The following is a 12525-nucleotide window of genomic DNA, read 5'->3' as shown; positions in this document are numbered from 1 at the left end:
AGAAAGAGTCATTCTTCAGCCATTGTTCTGTGCCCTGTGCTATTAATTGTTATTTTTGTGTCAGATATTTGTTGAGGATAAGGTCTGACTGAGCAAACACCATCCCTGCCCTCAGGAACTTGCATGATAACATCTTTGTAAATTCTGTTAAGCTCCTTTGTTTTCTAAGAAGATCTTCCAAGAAAAACGTGACCTAGAAATTCCAAAGTTTTGGAAAACCTTGTAGAGAACCTGATCTTTATACTGTGAACTGTGGGGGTGGTCTCAGATGGTGACATTGAGTGACAGTGTTAGGTAGGGGGATGATCTGCCACCCTGGTTCTCCTTTCCATGCCCGAGTAACCCTCGGCACCTCCCTGGTCTCCCCTGCTGTAGCACAGTCTCCACCACAATAAGCTGTCAATAAAGCATCCTTAGAGGACAACATTCTCACTGTGGTTCTCAGGATGTGATTCCCTTACTGCTGTTAATTTTGCTTAGAAGATGATGGCCTTCACCTGCTTGCTTTTGCCCAGTTTCACAGGACACAAACACAGAAGCTGGAGCATTTGCCACTCTTTACCATGAAGAGGCATGTCTCTTGATGGTTTGAACAATAAACTTAGCTAGATCTTGGTTCTCTTCTGTTAAAGGGATTTCTGGGAATCTTTGGGACTGAGATTGTCTGAGCCCAGCTCTGGTGTAGGGTCTCACATCTCTGGGCATAGCAATTCGCTTACTTTGGACGGTGGAGAGTTTATGGACATCATAAGGCTATTTCAGATGTTTCCTTCCCACAGAGAAAATGCATTTTCCAGACACTAGCCACACCCAGCTCTTAGCCTTTCCATGGGTGCTGCGGATCAGGAAAGCCAGGCAAGAGTCTGAGGTTTTGCTCAAGCTCAAGGCCAGCTGCTTGTTCTTAAAAACTCTCAGAGTCTTGGGGCTTAAGCATCCCCAGTTAATTGGATTCTTACTAACCTGCATGGCGTATCTTCTTTAAAAAGCTGACCAAGTGTAAAGTGTAACTGATCACAATGCTCTTTCAAAGTAGAGCCCAGTGTGCCTATGGACAGGAAAGAAGCAGAACAGGAAATTGTCCCATCTTACTTTAATTCAGTTCTCACAGGAGAAGCCCTTCTTGGTAATATCTTTTAGTAGTTCCTTTTCCTAGGGTGAGATCTCTCTTCTACAAGAATCTCTGTTCTCTCTTTAGTTATGGTTCTCCACTCAGGTCCCCTATGTGAGCTTCACATGCTTGTCCACCACCTCTGCAGGAGGGCAAGGCCAGCAGTCCAGGGAGCCTCTCAAGGTTGGTGCTCCCTGCTGCCCTACCTCACAGCAGGTGGCGCTGTGGCTGCAGTTTTACCACTCCTGCTTTACTGGGGATTTATTTAATTTTATTTTTTCCTGGATTATGGTGTTTTGAGTCTGAGAATCTAATTAAACCAGCAATGTCCTGATAGAATTCGAACCTCCTTGCCAAGAACATAGGAGGATCTAAAGTCCAGGGGAAAAGATGGTTGCAGCTAAATACCTAGGGAGACTGAGGGGACCTGTGTAAGGACATTCATCTCCACAGGAGAGGAGTCACTGGGGCAGCTCTGGAAACCCACAGTGTGGGTGGACCACTTAGATCTCCCCTGTACTTGTGGCTCAGGTAGGACTCCAAGGCATGTCTTCGTTGGAAAAAGGCTTTTGGGGTGATGGAGATGGGGAGCACCCTCCTGGAAGTTAGGTGACCATTCTAGATGGTCCCAGTTAATTGTTCTCACCCTTTTTGCCCACCCTTTCTCCCCTTCCCTTTTTTATCCAACATAAAGTCTCAAAACATAAAAAAAGTCTTTACCAGTCCTCCTGAAGGCAACGTAGTGCTCAACCCCAGAACAGATCCCTTGAGGAGGTGAATGAGGAAGACAAGATGTAGCATGTACAGTCCTGAGAATTAACAGTTGCTTGGTCCCCATGTTTGTGGGACCAGGCACTTTTTCTTCCTCATTACTCACATTCTCTGAAAGAAGTGTATCATTTTTTTCCCCTCAAAGAATTACATCTTTCCAACTCCAGCTCTTAGTACCATGTTTGGCTAATTCTATGAAAAGAAATGTAGACACAGGATTTTCATTTTCAGGACCAGAAGGATCACTGGGTGGTTGAAAACCTGACACCCCCACGTGGCACCACTGTAGCCATGCTGAGTCTGGGGACAACCAGGTCATGAGAACCAGTACCCAAACCCCATTGGTGAACTGTGCCCTTATTATTTTCAAATGTAGTATTTCATTGAGCCTAAATAATAAAATCCACAAGACTCTTATCTTTTCAGCATGGACGTGAATTTGCCATTGAACCATGCTGGAAACCCTGGCTCAGCATGCTTGGAATTACCATACAAGGAATGTGGGGAATGAGATGCAGGGATACTGCTAGGAAAGGCTGGTTGGATGGCTAGCAAGAGAGAAAAGGAAAGAGACGTTGCCTTGGTAATTTAGTCTCATGTATAAGTCAGAATGCCAAATCTTACTCATTAAGAGCTCACATAGCAGCCTGCAGGTGTAGTTCACTGGTGGATTGCTTTCCTACCATGTGCAAGACCCTATATTCAATCCTCAGCAGGGGAAAGATTTCATGTAGTAAGTTGCTTTCCTAAAGAAAAGCTCTTTATGGAAAGCCAATTATAGTCCAAAAGTCTTGGTCAACAGGAGTCAGTCAGGAACTACCTGGATGGTACTCGCTAGCACTGTCACATGCAGCTCCAAGCAAGCAGAGCTGGAGAGTAGGACATTCCAAGATGTGGATGGGAACTCTATGTCCTCCCTGCTGCTCCCTGTGGCCATTGGTATGGGTATCCCAGGACCAGAGTTTGACAGAGATATGCCAGTCTTCCAGAGCAAGGGCAAGTGGATTGTCCAAACTAAAGAGGAAGATTCTGAATACAAAGCTGTACTGGTAAAGCCAGCAAGAACAGCTGAACCAGCCTTCAGGAACTGGGCACAGGGCGGCCTTAGTCAGAGCTGTCCCTTTCCTCTGGCCACAGCTGAGCACATATGGAGACACAGATTTGGAGAAAATGTCTGCATTTCTTCTTAGTAAATATAAGGAATATGTGTGCTAAAACGAACTGAAACAGGGTTCAGGAATATTCAGTGAAAACAAAATGTCCTCCCCCCACAAATGTCCTGGCAACAGTTTCAGGCATAAAGTTCTGAGAAATCACTGCAGTGTCCTGGGGATTTTTTTTTTTTAAAGTGACTTCTTTAAAATTTCACTTCCAGAGATGAATTCAGTACATGGAACCAGGAATCCAGAATGTTTGCGCCTCCAAGAGATTCTCATGTGCAGTTAGGGCCAGGCCCCTCTGCCTCATCCAGATCTGAGGGCTGTCTTGTGCTCCCAGTGCTCGTGGGTAGGCATTGCAGCTGTGTGCCAGCTCACAGAACTTTTCTGAATGACTCATCTTCACTGAATCCTGCTCCTTCGGCTCCAGGCCTCTGACCCAGGAAACCTGTCATCTCCTGCATCCATCAGATCTTTGAGCTTTTGGTCTCAGTCCAGTTAGGAGCATTTTGGTGTCCTCTTGCAACCTGTTCTTTGCCTGCACTTTCTGCTCTTTCAGGTCACCTGAGAATTTGAGGCCAATGGGTTGAGGCCACAGGTCTCCACAAGAACAGCTCATCTGGCCCTCATTCATCCACAGGCGAGTGTAGAGTTCCTGTCATGTTCCAGGTGTTATTTTAGGCACTGGCACTGGAACAGGAAAGGGGCAGAGCCGGTTCCAGTGGAGTGAGATAGGCCATCAGACAAGCTGGGGCCCAGATGTGGAGTTCAGGAAGACAGCAAGGCTGAAAGAGAAAGGGTTGGAAATGACTGGCCCAGTGGAGATCAGTTAGCCAGGAAACAGAGAAAGGTACCCCAAGGGGGGGTTGGAAAAGAAAAAGGATCGAAGAGCATAGTCCTGGGCATTGGCTCTCAAGAGACAGGGAGATGGGAAGGACTGGCATGGGAGGCTGAGAAGGAGGCCAGAAAGCTAGGAGTGCCACGTGTCACCGAGTGAGATGGCATTTCAGGGCCTTTGCCTCTGTGCTGTGGAGGCAGCCAGCAAATGCGCTTTGAATTGATGGGTGACATAGCATTCGGGTCAATCAGAATGTATGGACCATTCTGAGAAGGGCTTATGGGAAAAAAAAATTATTAATTTATTTCCAAAAGAATGAGTTGTGACGGGATAAGAATGGGAAAGGATATCACATGAGGTGAATGTAGAGCAGAGATCTAGGATCAGGAAGAGCTTTTTTGGAGGAGGTGTGGGGGAGGCAGCCGTGAAAAAACAGCTTAGTGGGTGAGTGGGGCTAAAGTTCTGAGCCCGAGATGGGGACTTAGGATCTGCCTTGAACGAGGATGGAACGTTGGGTGCTCTAAGCCAGTGACTCTCAACCTGGCACAACTCTGCCCATAGGGGTGGCATCAGGAGACAGTGTTTTGTTGTCACCAGGGACTGGGATGCTGTTGATATCTTATAGACTGAGGTCACAGGACCCTTCTCAGATAGCCTATAATGCTTAGGACAGTTCCTTGCAGCAAGGAATTACCCAACCCAAATGCCAGTGGCACTGGGGTAACAACCCTGCCCCGAAGCCACTGTAGGAACCCTCTATTCCCTGTGCTGTGCACCCGTAGCCAGCTGTAATTTCTGCCTTTATGTTTCAGGGTTGAACCAATGAGCCGCTATTTCCTCTGTCTGTCCCCTCTGTCTTTTTTCTTTATCTCAGATGTTAAATTAGGAAAGACTCCCAGCCCCTGATTCCACACACTCTAGGTGAGGGGAGGGTTGGGGTTGTGAAGTCTGCTCTTCTCCAGCTCGGTTTCTGAAGTTCCAGGTGGTTCAGTGAGGGTCTTGAGCTTGTCTTTTCCTCTGCTGCTGTCGTCAAGTGACTGGGCAATTCATTCATAAATTTTTTTTTTCATGCGCTTCAATGGTATCATGAGACCTTATTATCCTAAATGCATTGGTGCCCAGACGCTAATGCAGGATTTTTCATTATCTGCAAAGTGAGACAGCAGGTGCTAGGCAGAGCCCACAGCAGAGAATTTTAATTGAAAGACAGTGGTGTGTAGGATCCAAGAGTTTGCATCACAGTTACCAGGATTAAAATGCAGAGATGATTCTGAGATCCTTTCCAGAGTGAGCATCGGGAAGCAGAGAGAAAATCTTGGAGATCTTTTCTTTTCTTTTCTTTTTTGGTACCAGGGATTGAACAGGGGTCTTCAGCCACTGAGCAACATCCCTAGCCCTTTTTATTTTTTATTTTGAGACAGGATCTCATTGAGTTACTTAGAGCCTTGCTAAATTTCTGAGGCTGGCTTTGAACTCACAATCTCCTGCCTTAGTCTCCGAGCTGCTGGGATTACAGGTGTACACCACCTCATCTGGCAGGGATCTTGAGTGTAAAACTGGGAGACATTGCCCAAGAAGTGACACCTTCTGCCCTTTACAGTGCTACATGTTCCACATGTATGTGGGGGTCCGTGCTGGAGGGGGCATTGGAGATGAGATTGAAGACCCAGCAGGAGACGAGTATGAGATCTACCGCATCATCTTCGACATCACCTTCTTCTTCTTCGTGATCGTCATCCTCCTGGCTATCATACAAGGTGAGCCTCCTCCTCCCAGGGTTAGGACATCCGGAACGAGAGCCACTGTGGTTGGAGCTGAAGCTCAGGATGGGGCAAAGATGCAGTGTGTTTTCTGGAAAGGCCAAACAGAGCTTTCCCTTTCCCGGTTTCTTCCTGGTCAAACTAGTAGAGGGAAAAATAAGCAGCCTGGGACCTGAGAGGGGAGGGATACGGTTTTCTGTGTCTCCCTTGAACAGCAGTGGACAGAGCACTTAATTTGGTTTGAATTCCAGTCCTGCTGCTTAGGAGCTTGAGGAGTTGGGGGGACTGGGCGAACCAAAGCCATGTGGGTCTGTCACATGGAAGTCACGTAAATCTCTAAGCCCTATGCATGGTTGTTGAGAGGTTTTAAAAAGTGATACTCGTTCAAATGCCCAGTTTGGTGCCTGACATGTAATTAGGGCAACATAAACAGTCAGAGCTCTCGCTGCTGAGAACCTGCCTCATGCCAGGCATGTGTTCCCCTCTCACTAGCATCATGAGGACCGGGCTGTTACCCACACTTTGCCTGGGAAGAGGCAGCCTTGGTGAGTCTGCGCAGCCTGAGCAGAGTGTGGAGTCCCACCATGCTGGGCAGGAGCCCACATCCAGACTGGGGCCGTCTGGACTCACAGTCCTCATGTCTAGCCATGGGGCTGCCATGAGCCCCTGGTTCTTCTTTTTATTGTAGGCTAACTTGGAGTGTGGTCTTTTACTCTCAGAAAAAAAAAAATCATTCATTTTATTTTCTTTGCTTAACACATTTATCCTGACTTGAATGAGATGTCTAATGTGACAGTATCCTTTAAGTTCCACAGGCAAAAAGTGGCACTGGGTTTTTTTTTTTTTTTTCTCAAATACATGGAGAAGTGTAAAGGTTCACAGTCTATGTGTTAGGTCTTTATTGAGTGCAGTAGAAGTGTGTTTGGTGAGACGACGAAATCATAAAACTCTTGGAAGAAAGTGCAGGGGCTGAAACAGAATGTCTACTGCAGCTTCTGGAAGCTGCACCTGTAGGACCTCATGGGAAGGCAACTGAGGATTCCCACAGTTAGGTGCTGGTTTATTCCAAACTTGATACTCCAAAGCTGTTCTGGAGAATTTTCTGTGTTTTACAGCCACAAACCCCAGTTGTTCTTTTGCAGCATGAAGTAGGTGGGTACATACCCTCCGCGTATGCCAAGTTGATCAGAAGTTTCTTGCACTGTCATTCATTTTTAAAAGCTCGTTTAGTGAGTGTTCGCTTCAGTAACTTCTTCTCCCTCCCAAAATAGAGTGACTCCCTAGTAGAAAAATTGGATGTGAGCTGGTAAGTCTATGAAGTTTTGAGCATTCTCTTATAGAGTTATATATTTTTCTCTTTCTTCAGATGCAACGGGCAAAGGACTATGAATTTGTTATTCTCTGGTCCATAAAGATTAAGTTGTGTCTCTGTTTAACACTAGGTTTAATTATTGATGCTTTTGGGGAACTGAGAGACCAACAGGAGCAAGTCAAGGAAGACATGGAGGTAAGCCTCTTCCTGTGGCATGCTTTGTGGTTATCATGATGTTCATCTTCCTCACTGCCTCTGTCAAGAGAAGCATGGGTGTGGGGAAGGGGCTCAGGGACCCATACCACATGTGGTTTCACTGGCCTTTTCAGTTTTCAACTGTAGTTTTCAATTCAGCCAATACATGTGCTGAAACAGTAGCTAAACTGGAACTGGACTGCAGTAATGGGTGCCATCCACCCTCAACAAGTGGGAGACTCTTCATCCTAACCACAGATCCACCAACAGATAGGCACACAGGTAGTTGATTACAGGGCAGTGGGAGGAGCTCCTGTGAGGGGACACCCCTGAGCACTGGGGTCTCCAGGGCTGGTGCTGGTCATTCCTGGATGATCAGGGAACTTCCTGGAAGAGATGCCCAAGCTGAGGCCCAAAGCTGGTGGAGGTGTAGGTTTGAGAGTGAGAGAGCAGGACAGTGGTACCTTCCTCATCACTATCCCCTTCTGTTCCATTCTCATCTCCAGGGTACCACTCACATGCAGTTGTGTGAGAGCCTCACCATCTAAGGCCCTATTGCCAAGGCTCTGATTTTAGGGAATTTGGATATGCCAAAATTTTTTTGAGAGTGTAAATGGTTGAGGATGAAGCATTAAATGCTAGTGATGGAGCTTGAGAGGTAAACCAGTTAATGAAGAGCCTATAATAACTCACTTGAGAAATCTAGTTGATCATATGGACTGTGGGAAAGAAGGCAAGGATTTAGGAGGGCAGCAAGGTGATGAGATTTATATCTTACATGGTAACTGTGGATTCAGATGAGGGTTAGGGTTAGTGGACTAGAAACTGGCCAGACCAGAAGCAGAGAAGAGGCCACAGCATTTCCAGGTAGAGGTTATGAAGAGCCTCTGAGGTTGCTGAAGAAGTGCCCCTGAGGAGGCAGAAATGAAATGGAACAGATGTACTTGGGAGCTTGAAGAGAACATGGCGGCCCCAGTGCAGAACAAGGAGATGGAGCAAGCCAGCAGGTTCCTGGGCTGCAGGCAGGAGCCCCTGGATGGGTGCTGGTGGCTCAGTTAGCTCTCCTGGGTCAATGTAGGAAGAGCAGGCTCCTGGAACAGATTACCAATATGAATTGAACCTGTTTGGTTTAAAGGACATCCAGTAGAGCCATGCAAAGACCTGGTTGTTCTCCCAAATCCCACATGTGGTCAGCAGTTGTTGACCAATAAGGCAGGATGAAATTTCTAAGTTACCATCATCACCTTGATCCCAGGACCCAGGATCTGCCTTATGGGCATGCTCTAGATGGAATTAAACAGCTTCCAGTTGGTGAGGAATGAGGTGTCAACACTAAATCCACTTGGCCTGATAACACAGTCACTCTAATTCCAAAACTCAGATCATGAAATGGAGGGGCTGCTGTTCCTTGGGTGTGTGTGGGCCAGTCCTGCAGATGGTCAAGCAAGCAGCTGCCGTTCTGTGGACTGCATGATGAGAGGCGTAGTTCAGTGGAAAGGGAGGCGAAAAGACCATGTAGCCAGTTCCTGGAATTGACAGGGAAGCACACATCCATTGGCTAAGTCCTACCTCCCACAGTACCTGGTCCAGGGCAGACCCACAGAGTCACTGGAATGCCTCATGGTTTGTTATTAGATTTGACCCTCCCCAAAGGGAAGTAATGTACCTCTTTATCCCTTTGGTTCCTAGACTTGGTGCATGCAGGTACTAAGTTTGCAGTGCCAGGTGAGGACAGTTAATCCTGCCTATGTAGCTGTAGTCAATGTCATGATCAAGAGTGGTTGCTAAGTCTGGACATTTGCATGTAGACTGCCAAAAAAAAAAAATAGCCTTTTGGCTGTCTTCATCCTGCACTCTGCATTTATTACTTGCTGCCAGTACTAGTATTATTTAAACTACACTAAAAAATGGTTGTGGAAACAGTTAAATTCACCTTCAAGGGTCTGGCAAAACCTCCACACAGGTATCTTTGATGTATATTAAGAAAACCAAATTGCTGCTGCTGTGTGATGAGTTTTGCTTTGTGAACCCCTGACATTGACTGTTTCCCTTTGTCCTTTAGACCAAGTGCTTCATCTGTGGAATAGGCAATGACTACTTTGACACAGTGCCACATGGCTTTGAAACCCACACTTTGCAGGAGCACAACTTGGCCAACTACCTGTGAGTACCCAGCCAGACTCTCTGCCCATCCCAAGCAGCTTGAGGCATGGCAGGGGGTGACAGGGGAGCTGCTCTCTCTACACAGTTGCTCAGATACTTTAAAAGAAGGACCATCAGCCATTGGCTGTCTTTCCCTCTGGAATAGGTTGAATTATGAATTGAAACTGCAGCTCTTCACATGAAGGATTCTTTCTAAAATGTGGAGGAGGGAGGGTGGAGAGTCGGGTGCAGAGCCTCTGTGGGGGTCTTAGCTCTTCCCTATCTCAAACAGGAATCCTCCAGCTGCTTCCTAGTAGGATGTGAAGCCTGCTTTTATTAAATCTGCAGAATTACAGGTCTCTGTAGGCACTACTGGAAACCTAGTTAAAAGTTGCTTTTGATTTTTTAATACATAGAAATATGGCCACTATGTGGAAGTAGCCAAAATTATAGTTGGGTAAAATGTTATTCCTAGTTTCACCCAATTTTAGTATCTAACAGAGGAGATGTAAAGGAGCATTGTAAAGAAAAAAAATGGGTGAAGTAGACTGGATCGAACCCATCAGTAAGTGGGGCCATCTTCCTAAGCAGGTCTTCAATTAAAATTCATCAGTGTTGCTTCGACTCCGACAGAGGTGTGTACCCCAATCTGCAGTCAGGTGTGTGTACCCCAATCTGCAGTCAGGGGGAAACCATGCATCAGACCAGAAAGTCAAGTCAAAACACGCCCTTCCTTCCTTCCAGTGCACTGTAGTTAATTTTCCATGAATCGTGTTGGTGGTTTTCCTCTGTGCCTACCACAATGGAATTCAACAGAAGATGTATAAAATATTCCATATTCTGATATTTTTATATAATCCCTTTCTCATGAATCTCTCTGTATCTGTAGGTTTTTTCTGATGTATCTCATAAACAAAGATGAAACCGAACACACGGGACAGGTGGGTAATGGTGACTACACATCTTCAGAAAGAAATGATGGGAAGGGAAGCCCCACACACTGGGGCAAAGCATGAGCCCTGCAGAGTTAGGGAGGAATGAGACTCAGGTATTGGTTGAGGTGTCCTGATGTGAATGCCTGTTACCTTGGAGGAGTCTGGAAAGATTGCCTTCTTTGAAAAAGTAAAATTCTAATTTCACATTGTAAACTTTTCAGTGTTGGGTTTGCATTTAGAAGCTGTAAGAAAATTGAGTGTTTTTAATTATAATGCCCTTGTTTGCTTAAATCAGATGGCCAGTAATTTCAAAGGAACTTCAGCTCACTCTGTTACCGTTAGTTAAAAATGACTGCACATTACATGTCTAAGTCCCCTTTCAGAACTGCTCACCACAAATTGTTAATAGTTTGACAAGGGATATAATTAATAATAATATTTTAAGAGAACCCTCAAAAGTACTTATCACAAGCATATTTTTATCATTATTATATTTTTATTCCCAGAAGTAAATAAGGCCTGCTGTAGTTAGTTTGAAACTAAATAAATTTGGATTTCTCCCTGTTTTCCATTAGCATAGTTGAGCTTCTGTCTATATCTTGTGTTCACACACAGATCTGGAGGACCATGTTAACACATTGCCTTTGCTTTTCAGGAATCTTACGTCTGGAAGATGTATCAAGAGAGGTGCTGGGAATTTTTCCCAGCAGGGGATTGCTTCCGGAAACAGTATGAAGACCAACTAAATTAAAATCGCCACTGAAAACAGAAGGCCCCCTCCCTCTCTGTGCCTCCCTGTCCACCTGCCCACCCTCTCTGACCTCCTCTCTGTCTCTGTCCTCTTGGAAAGAGCGTGCAGATTTTGTGAATGGCCAGTGTTCTGTGCTTTCTGGGAGCATCAGAGCTCTGTCTCTAAGGACCTATTTTCCCCCCACCTTGTGTATTTTGTTTGAGAAATAAAGACTGAAGAAGAATCTAAATTCATACCCAGATAAAACGGGAACTCTGGGAAGAAGATCATTGCAGACACTCTCTACCATACCATGCGGGCAGTTTCTTCTGAGGGTCCCGGACACCTCCTGAGCCATGGGACCTTCACAGTGGAGCGTGGCAGCCACAGTCACCGGCCTCTTTATTTCACCATCTGAAAGGGAACTGTCTGAGGGTCACAGCACTGTAGCACTTAGCCGATTGCCGTGGACACCAGTTGTGAAGGGAAACCGTGCCTTATTCTATGTGGGTTGAGCTATGCAGAAGATGTGCATGAAAAGCATCTTTCTTTTCTTTACATCCACCTTTTTTTCCTTAGTTAGATTGATTTCATGAGTTTTTTTTTTTTCTCTTCATTTTTTTTTCTCTGGTGGGGGAGGGTTAGAAAAGCTTTCTCACCTGTTTCAAAAGATGGGTGGTGTGACTCAGGATGGACGAGGCTCTTCTCATCAGCTACTCCTCATTTGCCCTCCCCATCTGCTCCTGCTCTAATTTTGGTAATGCTCTCTGATGCAACATTGCAACATTATGAAATCTTTGTATGAAAACAAAAAGACTGCAAAAAAACACACTTTCAAAAGAAATAATTCATTGCATGTTTATTATGCAAGTTTAAAGGAACCAAGAAAACCTTCAGAAGCAAGTTGATCAACATGAGAGAACTTCCATGATAATTATATCCATAGTAATAAAGTGTCGTGGGCTTATTTGTACATTCGGAGCCAATGTCATCCACCAACAATGTGATACGTTCCGAACTTGAGGTAGTTTTGGGTTTTTCTCTTTCTTTCGGCCACCCGTGATCAGTCGTTGATTAAGGACTTCTCGTCAGGCCATTTTTTGATATCAAAGCTGAAGCAATATCCATTCAGGGATTTCATCAGTTGCATCACAGACCATGGGTGATATATAAATTGCTCCATTTTTTTTCCATTTTGAGTCCTTTTAAATGTAATGCTAACCTTTACAATTAAAAAGACACATTCAGAATGGAAGTGAGGTCATTTTGCAAACATTGGAGCTCTTTTATTACAAGTCTGCTTGTTAATTTTAGAATTGTAAAACTGCTATGATTAAACTATTTAACTAACTTTCCATCCTCTTTTTTTTCTCCATTTCACTTTTCCTTGTGTCTCACAAAACCTTGCCTTTGAGTTGAAGTGGGTGTAGGACAGTCCCAAGCACCGTGCTGAGACCTTTCACACTGTCAGATTCACATGCAGTTGAATAGGTTTGCAGGATTTGTGATTACGGAGCCTCTGAGTAAACCAATGTCAGGAAAAAAGTCGCTGTCTTTCCAGTTGTTTACTTTTTATA

The 12525-nt window shown here is 45.2% G+C and overlaps 1 protein-coding gene across 1 annotated transcript in view; it reads left to right on the top strand.

Moving 5' to 3' along the window:
* Positions 1–11526, top strand: part of Ryr2 (ryanodine receptor 2) — a 588770-nt gene extending 577244 nt beyond the window's left edge. Inside the window, exons 102-106 of the mRNA XM_077802933.1 lie at positions 5475–5631; positions 7077–7141; positions 9204–9304; positions 10173–10224; positions 10874–11526. Coding sequence (XP_077659059.1) covers positions 5475–5631; positions 7077–7141; positions 9204–9304; positions 10173–10224; positions 10874–10969 — 471 coding nt within the window. The 3' untranslated portion in view covers positions 10970–11526. The remainder of the gene's footprint in view (positions 1–5474; positions 5632–7076; positions 7142–9203; positions 9305–10172; positions 10225–10873) is intronic.
* The last annotated feature ends 999 nt before the right edge of the window (positions 11527–12525 follow it).

This window comes from Urocitellus parryii, chromosome 9 (assembly GCF_045843805.1).
Source record: "Urocitellus parryii isolate mUroPar1 chromosome 9, mUroPar1.hap1, whole genome shotgun sequence".
Lineage (NCBI taxonomy): Eukaryota > Metazoa > Chordata > Mammalia > Rodentia > Sciuridae > Urocitellus > Urocitellus parryii.
This window is presented reverse-complemented; position numbering and strand designations above follow the sequence as displayed.